General features: G+C 44.0%; 1 protein-coding gene across 2 annotated transcripts in view; it reads left to right on the plus strand.

Moving 5' to 3' along the window:
- The first annotated feature begins 215 nt into the window (after nucleotides 1-215).
- The window catches only part of fgd5a (FYVE, RhoGEF and PH domain containing 5a), a 29,854-nt gene continuing 11,300 nt past the window's right edge, over nucleotides 216-18,769 (plus strand). For both annotated transcript variants that reach the window (XM_076156590.1, XM_076156591.1), the window contains exons 1-7: nucleotides 216-433; nucleotides 2,460-5,277; nucleotides 11,641-11,758; nucleotides 12,671-12,729; nucleotides 13,037-13,067; nucleotides 15,497-15,648; nucleotides 16,814-16,970. In XM_076156590.1, coding sequence (XP_076012705.1) covers nucleotides 424-433; nucleotides 2,460-5,277; nucleotides 11,641-11,758; nucleotides 12,671-12,729; nucleotides 13,037-13,067; nucleotides 15,497-15,648; nucleotides 16,814-16,970 — 3,345 coding nt within the window. In that variant the 5' untranslated portion in view covers nucleotides 216-423. The remainder of the gene's footprint in view (nucleotides 434-2,459; nucleotides 5,278-11,640; nucleotides 11,759-12,670; nucleotides 12,730-13,036; nucleotides 13,068-15,496; nucleotides 15,649-16,813; nucleotides 16,971-18,769) is intronic.

Below are 18,769 nucleotides of genomic sequence, written 5' to 3' on the forward strand. Positions count from 1 at the left end.
AACCAGATGAGCAAATTGTCGACAAATGTTCTCTATGCGGTGCTATAACGCTATGCAGTGTAAACAATAACAAAAACAATCAAACATATGATCTGAGGTGTGATTTGTTGAATCGTGGGGTTGTGTGTTCACTGTGAGGGGGCTTGGTTCTCCTCAGCCCTGCCTCAGGAAACGCCGCGGGCAGCGCCTCCCGTTTCCACACCGGAGCGCAGCAGCAGCGGAGCCGGAGATGCGCGCAGGCTGAGCGCGCAGCGAGTCGCTTTCCACAGGAGTAACGAACCCGATACACGACGCGTTCACGGCACGGTTTCCCCCCTGCAATGTGTACATGTTTGGTCTAAGTTTTCACGCCATTCGGAGGGAACGCAGTGGATGCAGGACATGAGGACAACTGTCGGCTCCCGTGGCGGATGATGTCCCGCGATGAACGCAGGTTTGTGGGGAAGCTGTTTGTGTTCAGGTCGGGAGTGAGTCCAACTAGTTTTTAATGCAATGAAAAGTCGTGTTCTATGAGTGTGCCTGTGCGTGTGTGCGTTTGCATGTGTGAGTGTCTGTTCTATTAAATCATAGAACATGTCTGAAAGTGTCTGTTCTAACAAATTGTCTGAAAACAAATCCACCCAATTATTTTAATCTTACTGATCCAAACTGGAATCAACCTCAATTTGGTGCCCAGTTTCTATCGGTCACATCAGCAAAATGAAAAATCAATGGAAAGATATTGATTACACAGAGGCTGAGAAGATCAAAGAACACTTATCCTGCGAGTTTTCTCTTCATCAAAAGAGGGCAGTCTTTACACAACAGCTATGAGATTGGGGTGAATTACTCTTGATAGAGACATTTGTATTGGGGTTTATATCCCCAGTCAAGTTATCTCAATTGTTTTGGTTATAATTAGGATAATAATCTGTGTATTTGAGATGTTAGTCTGCACAGTGGCACCTGACCTGCAAATGCATATTGCTGTAACTTCAGACCGAAACGAAGAAGCATTTGATGTCATAATTCCTTTCTTATGTTCCTTTTAACTCTCTATTTAGGCTACATGCCACAGTAAAAGAATATATGTCAAAGGTGACGTTTACATTGACAGTGAAGTCAGTTTTTATTGTGGTGGCTTATCACTTTGGGTTTAAGGTGTATTGTTTTTGGTTTTTGTTGGTGATATTTCACGATCAGGACAAAGTCTGAAATCATATCCTGCGAGCTTGGCACAGCAACAGTCCCAGTGTCTATCGCTTCCTTTGTTTTTGAAACATTTGTTTTAATAGAATTCTTGTTGCATAATTCATATCCTGTTGTTTGCAGTTTGGTACTTTGTCAGACCGGGACCCTTGTTTTCTCTCCCTGTTTTATTGTTCTTTGACTTACTCAAGGAAAAGAATGTGTGTGTGTGTGTGTGTGTGTGTGTGTGTGTGTGTGTGTGTGTGTGTGTGTGTGTGTGTGTGTGTGTGTGTTTTCTGTGTGTGTTTTCTGTGTCTGGGCCAGTGTGAGTATGTTTAGTGAGAATCAGGAAGAATGACAAGAAGGAAGTCCATTTGTGTTGTGAAAATGTGGACTCCTAGATGGGTTCACAGAGGAGTGATGGGAGGCCATGCTGTTAATGTCCTTCCCCTGTGGACATCCTGTGTGTGTGTTTGTGTGTGTGTGTGTGTGTGTGTGTGTGTGTGTGTGTGTGTGTGTGTGTGTGTGTGTGTGTGTGTGTGTGTGTGTAGTGTAGTTAGTGAAACTGGAATATAATGACTTACCAGAACAGGTTTGTACAGTGTGTACAGAAGGAGAAATAGTACAGATCTTTGAAATATCCCATTCAGAGAGAGAGAGAGAGAAAGAAAGAGAGAGCATCACAAACATACCAGAGTGCACGCAGGGTTTAATAGGATGTGCGTCAGGCCAGGTACTAAATAACAGGAAGAGATGAGGGGTGTACATGCTTTGTCAAGTGTGGGTGTGTTTCATGATGGTCTAAAATTCACAAGCAGTGACCACATTTCATATTTAACTAAACAGGCCAACAAACAGGCTTCATCTGGTCACAACTTACTAGGCAGTGTTAAATTTAGAACATTCAAGTGAAATTACAGATTCAAGGTCCACAAATCACAAATTGTCTTCCCATATCAATGCACATATGTCATTTAGCGACATAGTTCGAAAATATGTTAGTTCGAATATATCACTCAATCAATGATTTAGTCAAAATTTGTTTCAAGCGGCCACTGTGTGTGTCACATCCCAGACAGGGAGATGTTATTGTTCCTCCTCTAAGTGCCCTGTGGCTCTGTTGTTTTTCCTGCTGATAATGTCCCCTACAGCATTCTTTATGTCACTGACTTGCCTTCCTCTCTAGAAATAGAGGACCTCAAACTTAACTTACTTAGAGTAATTTTTCAGTGTGCAAGCTCGTTTACAGTAGAAACAAATCTTTGTAATTCTCATTTCTTCTTTCTTTGCAGATTTTCAAAACCCAGTGCAAGTCCCTCGGCCAAAGATCCGCAGTCACCTGACCATCAAAGTGCAGTCCAAGCTGATGTCAAGGCCTTGTCCCCCTGTCCGTGGTCCAAAACCTCCTGTTGCCCCCAAGCCCAGACCCTTGTCTGAGCCTAACCTGCAGAGGGATTCCCGTCTTCTGCACAGCCTCAGCAACGGAAACGTGGCTCACTCGGATGGGGAGGCTGAAGATCTTCCACAGATGGCTGAGGAGAATCAAGTGGAGGGCAAAAGCGAGGCAGAGGATACAGTTAATGACAATGGGACAAGACTCAATGACAGTTTTGAGGACATTGTAGAGGGAGGAATTGTGGAAGACACAGAGAAAGAAGATGAGATTTTAGATAATGATGCTGATGTAGATAGCGTCGGCTCTGATGACACGGTCAAAGCAGATGATTGTTCTATTGTTGACACTACTGAGGAAGAAAACACTGACAATGACTTGAATCAACCTGAAGGTGACGAGGGCAACTGCCACACCGAGGATGATAACTCATCAACACCTTCACTTCTGCCCACTACACTGGAGGATGAAGCCGGGAGCAGAGAGCAGGAGGAAGAGGAGGAGGATGATGAGCAGACATTTAGTGAACAGCCCGAAAAGTCTGACAGTTCTACAGGAAACACAGATGAAGATATGGCAGAACAAAAGCTATTACACAATCAGTGTGTGGAGGAGAGGGAGAATGTACTTAATGAAGAGGACAGCGAACAAAGTGAAGATTGTTTGCACTGCGACTCACCGACAGAGGAGACTGAAGCGGACAGTGGAGGCTTTGCATTTGGATTCAGCGTGCTTCCAACTGTGCGTGAGGAGTATCCCTATGATATGATTGGCCCCACAGATGATGCCAGTGATACGTGTGAGTCATGTGACCCGACTGAAACAGGGGACACAGAGGTCTGGCAACCAGAACGGGCCACCAAAGACACATTGGGGTGCTTTCGGTTCACATCCAGCACTGAGGACGTGTTCGGGCCGTATTCTGTCATCGAAGCCGTCCCAGGAGATATGAGCGGGACTGCTGATCCCGAATGGGATCAGGATGAAACAGATGACAAACCTTCAAGTGAACTGCAGACGCCAGGTGCTTCTAACCAGGAACCGTGCTATGTGTCAACGGATGACGTCGACAAGCGAGAGGATAAACAAGCGTTCTTAGGACAGAGTGAGGTCCAGGATGACTCTGACCATTCAAATCAGCAAAAAGAAAAAGTAAAGGACAGTGAGTCAGCGGATGAGTATGCAGACATTGATGACACCTTCTGTCCTAAAGAAAATGACTTCGAGCAGTTGGAGTGTGTCTCGTCCGAGGATTATGTTGAGATTGGGGATGACGAGGATGAGGAGGAAACGGAGAAGATACACATCAAAGGAAAAAGTGTTAAAGAGAGAACAGCTAAACGAGAGCAGGCTTTCAGCAGCCACAGAAAGAGCTGCCAGCCGCGCCTCCGGCTCTGCAACATCACGGTGCCAACAGACCTCGACCTGGGCCGCACCTCCGAGCTGACCAACAGGGTGGTGTTTGCCCACACCACTGAGGCCTTTGAGGAAGACATTGAGGAGCTGGACTGCCACATTGTGCCTTATTATGAAGATACAGAATCAGATAGAGAAGAGCATATATATGAGGAAGCAGGGTTTGACTCAGAAGGGGAGAACTTTGTGACACTTGATCGGAAGACGATCGTCTCAAGGTCGCGTTCTTATTCTGGGAAAATTCCGGGGTACGTCCCAGAAACTGTTCCAGAGGAAACTGGGACAGAGTACCAGACTCATGACTACTGCACCGTGGCCTTGGATAAGAATGGCGAGCCACTAAGCCACTCACAGCAGCCTGGGGTCAACTGTATGGTCCCGTCTCTGAAGCCTCGTCGCTTCCTATTATATTCACGGTCTGCAGAGGGCCCCGAATTGTCCTTGACCACAACCGCAGAGATTGAGCAATCACTGAAGGAAGGGGGCAGGATGAGGAGGAAAGACGACAATCTCTCTCTTCCTTGTGTCATAACGTCTTCTGGAAGCTTCTCTCAGCGTAGCCATCAATCGTCCAGTGGTGTTTCTACACCAACCTCCCTTGTGGACATTCCACCACCCTTTGAACTGGCATACATCACCAAGAGACCAGTCACCAAGAGCTCCCCGTCCATCTTCATCCAGCATGAAACCAACGATAAACCTAAAAAAAAGACAACCTCATTCAAGCGCTTTCTGGCACTGAAATTCAAGAGGAAAAGCGATTCTAAGGGTTTTAGTGATGTTAGCGTCCGCTCTTCACGTTCCTCATCTGAGTCCAGTCACCATGGCCCAGGGAGAGTCATAGAGCTGGACCGTAGAAGCACCAGCAGCTCTCCTCAGCTACAGTCCAGTATGGTGAAGCCCCAACCGCATCCCTTGGACCTGCCGTCCACCTTTGTTCTGAATAAAGACCAACAGAGGAGGAAAGGAGACCCCAAAATCTATGGCAGAGGTGTTTCTAGAGTTGAGTCCTTTGAAGAGCGATCCCGTCGTTCCCTCATGCCGCTGCCTTTGACCAAACCCCGCTCCATCTCCTTCCCCAGCGCAGACACGTCAGACTATGAAAACATCCCGGCCATGAGCTCCGACTATGAGAACATCCAGATCCCCGGCAGACCCACCAGGTCCTTCACTGTGACTCAGTTCTTTGAGGACCCGAATCGCATGACACTTCCCTGTAATGAAAATGACGGCTATGTGGATATGAACAGTTTCCCAGGGTTTGAGAGCAAAGCCTCATCCTCTAAGGCAGACAATGAAAGGTACAGTAAATGCTCTTGCAAATCAACTAATCTTCCTTTACATGCAGATTTGAATAATAGATACTACACACATCCTTTGAGCTCACTTTCTGGTGAACACAATGAGAATGCTGATCTGGTCAAGTTCTCTGATAGTAGTCGGCAGGGTTGGTAGGGCCACTCAGAGGTGCAATCTGGAGCCCCAAACAGCTGACAGATATTGGTGTGCTGCGGCTCAGATGAGCAGTGGACTGAGTAGAACAGGACTGCCTTCTTCTGGGAGAGTACTCAGTGAGAGATGAGCAGCCTGTTGTGTCAAGCATGGCTGGCTACGTGGAAGATGGACAATGCATGCAGGAGAGCTTATTCCTGAGTTTCATTTGGTGGATTTAGAGGTCAAATCTGGTGCCACCGCTTCCTCTGTGGAATTTGAAAGGGACAGAACAAGTAGCAGTGTAGCTGTGTAGCTTGCAGAGTGTACAAAGGTTATACGCATTGGAAAGAAGTAATTATCACCTGCAATTAAGAGGGATACGAGGTGTGTGAGTATGTGTCAGAGGCAGAGAGTTCCTTTTGAAATGGGGGAAGGGAAGAGGCAAAGGTGAGAGTAAAGGAAAGGATGTGTTAATAGAAGAAAGCAAAACACAGTCTAAAGATAATATAGAATAAAGGAGTGGCGAGGGAGAAGAAGAACAAGAGAAAGTGAGCAGGAGCAGTAATTGCTCTCCTGTACCTGACACTTACGGTTAGTTTTAAGAGAGCTTTTATTAAAGTGGCTCTTTCCCAAGTGCTTCCCTTACATCGGGCCCTTGAGGGGTGGTGGGATTTACTGCAGCGTGTGATAGAGTGAGGAATCACTGCGGTCAGATTGTACCAAATTACCCCCAGCCTGTGCCACAACTTTAGTCACTGTGGGCTCCAGTCTTAATAAAATAGTTGTGTTTGATGACCTGTGTGTAGTCAAACAGACAGGCCATTACCGAGAGCTCCCTAAAAGGCCCGGGATGATCTCGGGCTTCTGCCTCAATTTATTTTTATTTCCGGTGGTGCCCTTTGTTTTATAATTCATGTGCAGCCAACCACTTTTATATTTTGTGGGTGCTGTCCTTTATTCAGAACAGGGTGCGGTGTAACCTTTCCACACAAAATCAACCTAATAGTGCAGGCATTCCGTGCACGAACAGACACGTCAATAGACACGCCATGATCCATTCCCTCTGTTTATTGGCTGTTTACTTTAACTTAAACATCTGAAACGCTTCCATTTCCAAGACAATAGTCCCTCAGTGTGGGCTCCTTCTCTTCAAGAGACATTATCGATCTGCCTCATTGTGTGGTGGAGGTTTCAAACCTCAAACCGCTCACAATGATCCAAAGAGCCTATCTGTCCTGTCACCTCGGCTCTGCTGCATTCTCCCTGGAGATGCTTCAGTTGCTAAGGCCACCCTTTGGTGTGTGTGTGTAAGCGCGGGTGCGGGTGCGTGTGTGTGTGTGCGTGCGCGTGTGTGTGTGTGTGTGTGTGTGTGTGTGTGTGTGTGTGTGTGTGTGTGTGTGCGTGTGCGTGTGCGTGTGTGTGCATTTGTGTACATTTTCCACAAAACACTGTTCAGAGCTTAACAGTGCCTCTGTCCCAGTCTGTCCAGCTGACGACGGCAGCGATTGTTGGATACGCATTCAGTCAACACTCCTTGGTTGCAGAAACATGGAGGAAAAAAGTGGATGATTGTGGTGAGCAGAATGAGGCCTGAAAAGGAGCATGCAGCCTACCGTAACAGGCCGAGGTTTTGGGAGAATTTACAAAGGTGCTTGGCTCGTTTCCCATCCTATGATTTATGTATGTTGCTGCATTCAGGCGCTACTTCAACACAAGCTTTCAGTCTGGGCAAAGAGACATGTTCATTAGTAGGCTAGCATAGTCTACAGTGGATAAACAAAGGGCCCACTAATGATTCATCCCAAGGCAAGCCCTAAGTGTGTGTGTGTGTGTGTGTGTGTGTGTGTGTGTGTGTGTGTGTGTGTGTGTGTGTGTGTGTGTTGGGTTTGGGTTAAGTTACAGCTCAGTGCTGCTTTATCAAAGATGACTGTCCTACAGAAAATGCTGTCTCAGCAGAATTGTCTGCTGCAGAAAGCATTTTTGTGCAAAGAAATCTCAGTATTTGCGATTGTGATCAGCTTAGAACCATATAGCGTTCTGTTAGACAACTCCAAGCTGTTTCTGGCGCATTGAAGCATCGTTCACGCAGAGCTTTCTTTCCATGTATTTTCTTGCAGTGTGTGTTTGTGTGTGAATGCAAGGCCAAATATTATCGCAGGAATCAATCCTGGAATGTGTCTGTGGGAAGAAAATATTAGACTGGACCTCTTTTGAACAACCTGTTTTCAATGCAAACCCAAGGTACGCTTGTTTTATGCAAACCCAACGTAAGCTTCACATGAGTATGCTCTAGGAATGTGTGTGAAAGCAAACCCAGTATCCAGGAAAGATTCAGGAAAACAACTTTTCCACCAATAATCTGTACTCTCTGAACAAAATAGTACTGCTTGCACTGTGCACACAACAAACAGTTCAAGTGTTCAATGAGGTAATGTGAATATATGCATCTCTTAGTTGCCCTTTGGTGTAAATTTCCCTCCAAAACATTCAATGTGAGCCACTTCAGAGTGATGACAAAGTCCTGCCATGGCCTCTAAAAACACAGCCTCCACCCACTGTTATGTTAGCCTTAGTAGTGATGAGGGAGCCATCTCAAGTACATTGTTGTACTGGGTGGTGGCTGTGTGCTGTGTGGCGAGGTGGTGGACAGGGTGTGTCGCTGGCTCGCCAGGCCTGGTGCCAGGCGCTCTGAGGTCATTGCCAGGTCATCCCCAGGGAGGAAGCGTCCAGCCTAGGAAGCTTCCCAGCAGCCTGTTTACAGGAAATGCAGGACGAGGGTGGGGATCCATCGGGAGGCGAGGGAGGAGGTGGAGACAGGGCAGGACAGATAGGATGAGGGGAGGAGAAGGGGGTCACCTTAGCGGGGTGGAGGTTCCCAAACTCTCCCTGGAACAACAAGACGAGGTGTGGTGCCTTCAGGAATGCTGGGTCTGCTGAAAAAATCAGTGGAAGAAAAGACGTTTCAGTCACAAATAAGATGAATCATTTCTGAGTAGGAGTTTTAATGCAAATACATTTGCTCAACAATTTTGTGGTACTTCTATTTTGCTTAAGGAGTTCCCTTTTGTGCTACTTCCCACTAGATTATAACTCTAACTATGTATTGTATAACAATCTTTATCTATTAATCTTAGACATTACGTCAAAGTTTAGAGAGAAAAAAAGGTTAAAGAAGACCAGAAAGCATGAAAATCCCCCCTTTCTCTCTCCTTTTCTTTTCTCCCCCTCTCTATATATAAAAAGTCAATCTCCAAATTGTCTCATAACTCATGCTCATTGCCATGTAAAAAGCTTTCCTCAATTAAAATATTCAAAGATATGTTATGTCAACATGACAAATCAAAAAAGCTTTGGGTGTAAAACATGTAACATCATCGTGGTATTATATAAGATAAGATAAGATACTTTATTTGATTAGATCACATGCAATTCACATGAGAAATTTTTCTTGCACCCCCTCTTACATATCACACACACAAACACATACATTACAAATGATCTGTAATATCTCGAATTTCCAGGACATTTCCATTTCCGTTACAGAATTTTCATTATTTCTTTGTAAACTCCAGAAATGTGGATACTATTGGGGTGGATTTCATGGTCATAGATATTAATGCATCAACAATTTCACACTGACAGAGACCATTTGTCACAGTGATCACATTTATATTGACTGCTGAAGTACATTTAATATTGATTTGGGTTCCTTAAAGTGGACACATTGCACCATGGTCTCAATTTCATCTTATTTTGCAGTAGATTTTTCACACTGATTGTTTTGGGTACTGTACTGTAAGGCTTGTAAGGTTTGGCACACTGTTTTTCCCAGATTACAGAATATAGGCCAAGTGATGAGGGGTCAAAGCCATATTCCATCCAGTCAGGACAGTTGCAACAATCACAAGGGAGAGATTTACAAAGCTCTGCATCATTTGTTGTCACAACAGCGACAACACAACAGCCACAGGCACCACAAAACCATCATCACTAACAGCCCCAAATAATTTAAAACTGCTCCCTTAATCCTGCCATTAGCATCCCAATCATCTATGCTGAGGAGAATAATGAACCTATTCAGCCGCTCCTATTCCCTTTAATAGTGTCATTATAAGTAAAAAAAAATAACCTTTCTGATTGCAGCTAATATATATTTTAATACTCAATGTTTAGCTCAATTGAATTACATATTACAGACATCATCAAATTCGGGGCATATTTGAGGGATGAACGTCGTTTTAACAGAGCGTCATTGTTTCGTCCTCTGAATTTGACACACTAGATTTAACTTGCTCACATTATAAAAGACATCACAATTGGCTGGCATAATAGCATTGCTTTAACGGTCTTGTTAAAGTGCTTGAAGCATTACCGTATTACAATATTGCATATTAAACATGGGAAGGTTATATGAAGCTGACAAGTCGCAGTTGTATAATAATCAGTTAGGACGGTGAAAGAATCAGTTCTAACAAGGGGCGGCTTGGAAAGTCAAACGTCCAAGAAAGATGAGAATGTAAGGTGGGACCACGTTATTCTTAATTGCTTTAAAGCAACTGATTCTTAGTTTTCTGACGTTTTCTTGATGTCATGAACAGGTCACCACCCTCCATTACATTTAAAGCGCAAATCACAGAGGAGTATTTTCTGAAACTGTTGTCGATGAGGATCCAGGTTGAAACGACGAAGTTGAGAGTCTACCTCCTCTTCCCCTTTGTGTTTCTGTTGGACCATGGAGGGATTCCTCTCTTGTGTTTAAGTCAGACGTTAAGAATGAGCTGAAAGAAAAAACTCTTTACCAATCTGTTACCTTCCAAAAATCACCCAGGAGCCTCGGCGAGGGTGAACCTGTCCTCTGTGAGGTCAAACATGAGTAATGGACTGTAGGGGGCTTCATCCTGCCCACACCACGCAATAGATTCAAGGTGTGTGTGTGTGTGTGTGTGTGTGTGTGTGTGTGTTTGTGTGTGTGTGTGTGTGTGTGTGTGTGTGTGTGTGTGTTAACCTCAAGAGAGAGTCTGGGAGAGTCTTTTAATAGCGTTTACTCTCCATACACACAGGGGGCTGTTTAAGACGTCAGGACAAGCATTCATTATGAAGCAGTGTGTGCCTATGCCCGTGCCTGTGCGTGTGTGTGTACATAAATGACTGACTGAGTGAGAGTTGGTGTGTATAGGCGTGCATGTGATGATGCTGTTTCTATTTTTGTGGCATTTTGTCGTCAATCCGCTTTAAATGAGTTCAAGACATTACAGTAAATTCACATCATATATAATAGCAACAATGAACATTTGTCCAACAGAATTGAGGAATGAGGATGTTTCTTCCACATCTATTGGGGGAGAAAGCATCGCTGCTCCTGGACATGTTACATGTTCAGTGAGATGGTCAAATATTGATTATGATGTGTTTCATTTCCTCTAACTTCGTGGGTCAGACTTGGACATAATTTTATACCTCAAAAAACAAAACAAATGCTCCTGCTTGCTGCGTCAGGATGTAACTGTTTATTTGATTTGTGCTGAATTTAAAATTCAAATATTCAGCCTTTATTTAAACCTCGCACCCTGCTTTGTGGAAAGGTGCAGAGCTTTGCAATTAAATGTGAGAGGAGTAAGAATGTGTAAATTTGGGTGTTGAGACAGTTCTCACACACATTCACAGGCGCACACTCACACACACACACGTGTATGGCCTATATTTATCTTTTGGTAGGGAGTTTCTCGGAATTTTCAACATTTCTTTCTCACACTGAATTCAATTATATGACATAGTGAGGATGCATGTTATATATAATTTTAAGTTTTTATATGGAGACAATGTAGAAGCAATTGCACCTGTATGAATAAAATGATTAGTAATTAGTCAATAATAAATTGGGCAATTAATGAATAAGTCATGAAATGCTTGTGGATAGATGCTGAGTCTACAAACTAAAAATTAGTTTGTATGGAACGAATATGAATATTTAGCACAGGTAGCGTTTAAAGGGATTATGTGAGACGTGACCTGCAGCTGCACACTGAGGGATTACTAATACACGAGTACACAACTGTCCCATCTGTGAGGGGGAATGAATCGTGGCAGGGATCCCAGAGGATGTGAGGAAAATGTTCAAACTGAAACACAAGAAAAGAAAACAACTTTACAAGATTAAATATGAATATTTGGGATTTTGCAGAAGGGTTTCAGTTGTATTCATGCTGTTTAATTGTATTATTCTCCTGCAGTACCTACACAGAGCCTTTCCCAATGACCTCTGTCTCCGCTGGGCTGTCGGCCGACGAAGACCACGGACGCACCTCAGAGGAAGAGGAGGGCAGCGGAGAGCAAGGTTATGACCGGCAGGTAAGAGCCCTGTGATGTCATCAGGGTCAGTTTCCTCGTTGGTGCACAGATGACCTCCACAGCTTCAACGCTCAATAGTGCCAACATAAAAACCACCCATTTAGCTGAATTGAATAGTGAAATCTGTGCTCATTTAGAATCCCTTTTCACTTCACTTTATTAGATGGTTGAGCACAGCGGGGACACACACAGACGCACTGATATATTTTGTTGTATCTCAGACGTAATTACAGTCCCAGGCAGCCATTTTACAGCAGCCCCTCTGCAGACTCCACGCCTCCTCCGATCACAATTTTAAATAAATAGAGGAAAGACAGAGAGGAAGAGTGATTTTGAGAGAGAGAGAGAGACAGTGGGGTTGCCACAGGAACTCCACTGGAGCCCCAACTGGATGGAAGTGTTGTTTTGCTTTCATTTTGAGGAAATGAGGATCAGTCCGCTATTAATGCTGTATTTGTGAAATGGTCCCAGATAGGAAAAAATAACATTGACAGAGCACAGGAGCCTTTGCCGGTAAGCCCCTAAATGGCTTCAGTGTTATGTTTTGGCTCGGATGTTTTCAGGCCTGATTAGCCTCTAAATCAATGGGCAGCGTTGTTGTCCCCCCCCCCCCCACCTGCCCCACCCACACACACACACACACACACACACCACAGTCCGCTCATACATAATGCATCTAAATGTTTTACGTATTTGAGAAAGCCTTTGTGTCTATGCCAAACTGTAATGAAATAATCAGTCTTATTTTGACAGGGTGAATTTAAAAAGTGAATTTGCTTTTTTCCCCTCCTCCCCACTGCTGCGCGGCTGTTTCCTGTTAATGTTTGAGGGGGAATAAGTTGCCATTGAGAGCCTTTTAAACATTACCCGCGCCCATTCATCTCACCACTCTCCTCCCTCCCTGTCACGCAGATTGATGGCCGATCCCGAGCCTTCTATGTCGCCAAAGAGCTTGTCGACTCTGAGACGTTGTGAGTATTTACATCGCTCGCCCACGCAAACATGATCTATCCATAAATGGATTCTGGCCTTCTTGCACGTGTTGTCCTGTCCTCTTCATCGCCGTCTGAGCTAATTCATTGAGCTGCACCTGACAGTCAATTACGCAATTGTCTGGTGTAAGTTATTGAACATCAGCTTTGCCCTTGCTCTATCGCGCACTGCTGTTCTGATGTAGCTCTCTCATCATGCATAATTTAGACAAATTAATCAGCCTTTACAGAGGTTACAAGGTTAAAAGTAATTGTGCCTTGGTGTTTCTCTCTCCTTGTTTTGCAGACACGTCGCTGCCCTCAAGCATCTTCAAGAGGTAGGAGAAGCTTCCTATTCTTGAAATACCTCCTGCTTTGAGGCCAATTAGACGTTCCTGGAAAACCTCCAGATAACATCGTATTCTGTGTGTCTGCTCCTGAGCCTCTGTCTCCTCCTCCTCCTGTTGGTGTGCTCAGGTTTATCAGTGTTGTTGCAGCAAGGTCTACTTCCTGGTCTTGACAAAGTTGACATATGGGACTCTCTGGTGTGGTCAGTCGTAGGATGATGCAGTGTGTGGAAGGCGGGCTCTCTTGTTGACGTTGTCCTTATGTCTTTACTCAGTGGTGATACCACGGCACCTCACCTGATAATTTGCCAGAGGTCATAAAAAGGTTGTTATGGATGCACAGACTGAACTGCTAATGACCACATATAAAATAGAGAATCCTCCTCCTATGTAGGTTTGGTTCACACAGGAGCGACGAAGTAGAAGTGAGGCGTTGTAAGATTGTAGAGGTCAGCCGTGCATCAAAGCCAACTGCTGTCACCCATTTCCATCATACCTCATCCACTGCCTGTCAAAGCGACACTGTTGGTGGATATTTAGTAAGAAAATACCACGTGAAACGACCTTCAAACTGTCTGTACAGAAACCGTTTTTTAAACTTGATTTAATTTCAATCAAAAAAAAGGAAAGCCATGCAGTAAAGGTCATCATTCTTGGTGTTGAAGAGTTGTTATTAAGGCGATGGCCACTGGTACAAATCTGACAGGTTGAGTCATTGTATCCAGGGAAACCCATCAGTCAGCCTGTTCCTTATAACCTTGAATGAGGTCATAACCTGAATTTCTTATGTGTGCCCTCACTGTGATTTATGACGGCCCGCCTTGAATACAAAAGCAGCTGCTTTGTGTAATTTAATACCATTCAACAGCTGAGCAATGCAAATATTATACGCTGCATACTCATCATGATGCTCAATTTTACTAATTAGCTGCTGCGTGCCAGAGTACGGACAGAAACATATGCTGGGTGTCAGTATGGGCGTGCGGCACAGTGTCAGAAACATCACTTTACAAGCACAACCTCAAGTGTTAGTATTCAGTTGGAACCCATCTGATTATCAGCAGGCGATGAACTGATTTTCATGCGACCAAATTGTTCGACCAATGTTTTATCTTTTTTATCTAAGGTTTATTACAAATATCTTCTAGTTATAGATCTATCTTGTGTCTTATGGATCCATATTTGGAGGAGTGTTGGGCCTTGGCTAGTTCCCCAGTACGCCATCATGCTGCTGTGTAATGCATCCACACGTGCCCTTTGTTATTCCTGCTATTCTTTCAAATTTAACACGGGTATCTGTTGGAGATATTAGTTACTGTTTGATGCAGAAGGCTGTCAAAATTAGCATGAAACTGAGTATACCACCTTCAAAGTACTCTCTCACACACACACACCCACACACACACATACACACATGCTGCTTGGGAAAATAAAGCAAGACCACTGCTAGCGAGAGGCACACATGAGCTATTGTTCCATTGTTTGATAAGGAATAACAAGGATACAAAGAATTTCCAGACCCTGTCTCCACATAGGAAGTGAGGCCGTGCTCCTCTTCTGCAGGGCTTTTCCCAATAAGAGGTTGAACACGTGAGGCCGGGAGCTCTAATGTTTTGTTCTACTTCATAACCCTGTGACCTCTGAATAGATTCTCTCGCCGCTCAACCGACTGTGTCATGTTGCGTCTTGACCCAACTGTTGCCAGGGAAATATGGTTGTGAGAGTTAAGCTCAACCTCTGTGTGTGAGTGTTTGTGTGACAGTTCAAGTAGCTCTTCTTATCCACAGCAGGAGTGATGAATGTGAATGTTAATCTTATGACATCGATTGCTGCATGATGCACAGCGCTGCTACGAAGGCTCGCAGTGTCACCTGGTGCCGACCGAGACGTTTGCACTTGCTTTATGTCTCTTGCTCCAAAGGCTTATCCCCTTACAGACTCGGGGTGGGATTTATATTTACAGATCTCGGAGAAATAGTAGGTGACACCATCGCACTTTCCCACCTTCCAGCTACTTTTTCGTTTTAGTAGCTAAATAACCTCACTCCCTCGTGCCATAACTCCTTATATGAAACCTCTCCAGCTGATATTTGCCTCTTCTGCATGGCACCTGCATGTGTTTTATCATGCACACTTAGTGGCATCTGGGTGTATCCATAGGTAAATGCGCGGCTGTGTTACAGGACAACGTTGTGTCATTTAGTACCAAGGTCATTATGCAACAACACCTGGTGCATAACTCTCCTTTCCTGGATGCCTGTACTGAGCCAAGAGTATCAGGGCGGTACTGAGGTTGATTTGAAGCAAGGGTGTGATGGCAGGAAGGATGTTTAGGAGGACCTGACCTTCGTTCCTTCCATCCATTTTCTCTCCCTGTTCATTCCTCTTTCTCTAATCCCCTCTCCTCTTCGTTCATGCAGGACTTTAGGTCAACGGTGGCTGAGACAGCAGACGAAGAGGGGGTACCCGTGCTGGAGGAGGAGAGGCTGGGGGAGATACTCGGCGTGCTCCCCCAGGTGTACAGCCTCCACAGCAGCATCCTCACTGAGCTGGAGGAACGCATCAGTCAGTGGTAAGGAACTCCATGGCTCTTTAGAGATACACGTAACTTCTACTCCAGCAATGTTATAAAATGTCCTGCGTCCTTGACATTGTTTTATGTAAGTTCTAGAATCTTAAAGCTACTCTACATTGAGTTGGTTTTAGAAAATAATGTTTAAATGTATAAGAGAAGATAGCTGTTCTACATAGCTGTTCATTCTGCAATCTGCTGGCGGCATTAAAGAACACGATTCTAAGCTATAAGCTCAGTAAGATATTAATATGTTCCCAATTTGTTCAGTTGTTTTGTGGAGATATAAATATAGTGCTTAAACAAAATAGGATTCACCGTTAGGATTACTGTGATTATAGTATGACACGGTTCTATTTGGGAACCGAAAACATACATTTAGCTTTTATTGGGGTGGGGATAACTTGAAGATAAAACACATGGTGCCATTAGGGTCCATTTAAAGGGTTATGAACTGAATTGCTGGACCAACATCACCGAAATGCTCCAACCTAACAGAAAAACAATGCAAACATAAAATGACTTCAAACTCAAAAGTATTCCTTTGTCTAATGTTAAACCTAATGGATTTCATATCTCCAACACACAAACATAGATGTAGAGTGAACACGCATCAATGGCCGTGTTTATTTTTGTAATGAAGCCACAACAATGATTCCACAGTATAGCTCCCAATCAGTTTTGTTAGGCGTAGGCGTTTTGTAGCCTGAAGTTATGAAATTATGACATTATGGTGCAGGGTATTGCTGTAGCAAGACACAGTTCACATTCAACACATATTTTTCATCTCTTACAGCCTATTTTTCTCACACCATTACTCTATACAGCCACAGCAGCATATACTGCATTGGTTTTGTAAAGGAGATTTTTGTCTCCCGACTCTCTGCTTAAAGTAACCAATTTGCGCCCATATATACTGAATCTGGTCATTTGTAAAGTGTCGCTCTGGGAAGTGTAGGAAATCAGTAACTGAGGAAGAGAAAATTGAGTACAAAGAATCTGTTACTGCACTCCATCTCAATAAAACTGGAACACACTGCACATTTGAGATGTCCTTTATCTCATATTGTAACCGTACTATTGAAGGATTTCCACTAAATAATAAAAAGATATTCTCTGCACTAATTTGACCTTGTAAGTTCTTTAATTTCCTCTCTCTGTGCAGGGAGGAGAGCCAAAGGGTGATAGATGTGATCCTCTCACACCGCGAGGACTTTGCTGTGTTTGAAACGTACATCTCTGAGTACGACCGCAGCATGTCTCTGCTGGAGGAGAGCTGCAGGAGGAACCCAGCGTTTGCAGGCATCGTCAAGAAATTTGAGGTAAAGCGCCTTCACTTATAGATTGCAAGCGGCTGATTTGTGTTCATGCTGCCTTTCAGAGGCTACATTTTATCTCCATTATGGTTGACTTGGTCTATTTTGAAATTTTCCCCTTGTGTGTTTCCTGGATGTATAGATTTGCTGTTAGATCAGAACTATGTTAGGGTTGCCAGGTTGTGAATAATCATGGTGTAAAAGCTGTACTCTTTATTAATGAATCCGTGTTAAAATACATAAGCCTAATTTATAGCCCTATTATTAAAGATTGTAGTAGTATTATTACTGATCTATAGTGCATCAGTAAATAATTTGTTAAGCACTGCTTAAGCCACAGCAGGTCTGCCTGAGTATAAGGTGGACAGAAGTTTGGACAGAAATTTATGGATTTATGGATCCCTCTGCATTTAGCGGATGTGGGATTTGTGTTGTTTGTCCGCAGCAAATGAGGGAGATGCAGAGGGAACTTAACAGAAGCAAACTAAAATGTATTAAGGATTTAATCAATAAATACTGTGTTGAGGTGTGGAAGACAGTATTAGTGTGAATAGAGGGTGAATGGATGAGTGGGCTAATGTGTGGTGCGGGTTGTCAGTGTAAAACAAAAGACATCAATGAAACATGAAAGGTCTGGGTTGGCAGAGTTAAGTAACCTGGGAACGCTGGCCAGGTGTTCCCAGTTACTTGATGGCACGTCAGCACCACCGAGGCAAGGACGACACATGACAGCACATATAACAGTACCACTGAGGACCAAGACCCTGGGCTGTCACAGTCATATCTTCAAATCTCAGGTTTCCAGAGGAGCTAAAATCAAACCTTTTGTCATTCATTCAGCATCCATCAACATTAATTGTTTTCACCCAGCTTCCAAGGCGAGATAACAGCCTTCCTCTATCCCGCTCCTCTCTGTGGGACTGACCTTTCCACTGTCGGGCCCTCATATGTTACGCCTTCTCAACACCAAACCCTCATTTGGATCTCATAACCCTTTCACTCGCCCAACAACAGCCAAGAAGGGATTATTTTATCATGGGAATAAACATTCAGCAAGGCCATTATATGACTGCAGCAGTCTTACAAATGGTGTACCAACTGCCTATTCAGTACATTATAATTACGTTTAATGGGAACGGGTACAGTCGGAGCTGATAACAATAAGGACAGCGAGCATTTCTAACTAACAGACAGGATATTAAGAGAGCCTATAAGATAAGGTGGCAGGGATGCAGCAGTAGATTCCTCTGTCCATGTGGTTATGTCCTCTTCTACACAATTGATTCACTGCTCATTGAGTCCACAGGTCACCTTGACTAGAAAATTGACGTAGAATGAATTAACCAGAGTAGACAACCTGGACCAAACTCACATCTGGCTCTCAGTGTCGTTTGGATTTTTAACAAAGCTGAGGTTTTGTTGTTCTAACATTCCACACCTTTCTACCTGAATCTGCGCATTCACACTTCCTTGCGTTGATTGGTTGTGATTGGATGACACAATGATTCCAGGCTTTTCTAGTTCAGTAAGAAAGGCAAACGGACAGGGTACCAACTGGCTGCGCTCATGAATATTCAGCAGCAGCTGGACCCGGCCCTAGAAAACAATTTGCTTCTGCCAGACTTCAGCAAGAGAGCATGTAAACTCAGAGTGAGCCAAGGTGAGAGACAACATCCACTCAAAGCTACTGAAGTTACTTGCAAAAACACTGATCTTTGCTAACACAACATGTTTACACGCCTGGTCTGTGGCGGCAATTTAACTTGATCAATGTCTGCAATCACCACTAATGGTTGAATTGCAAT

This window comes from Genypterus blacodes, unplaced genomic scaffold (genome assembly GCF_046128005.1).
Source record: "Genypterus blacodes isolate CSIRO-AG114 ecotype Tasmania unplaced genomic scaffold, CSIRO-AGI_Gbla_v1 ptg000070l_1, whole genome shotgun sequence".
Classification (NCBI taxonomy): domain Eukaryota; kingdom Metazoa; phylum Chordata; class Actinopteri; order Ophidiiformes; family Ophidiidae; genus Genypterus; species Genypterus blacodes.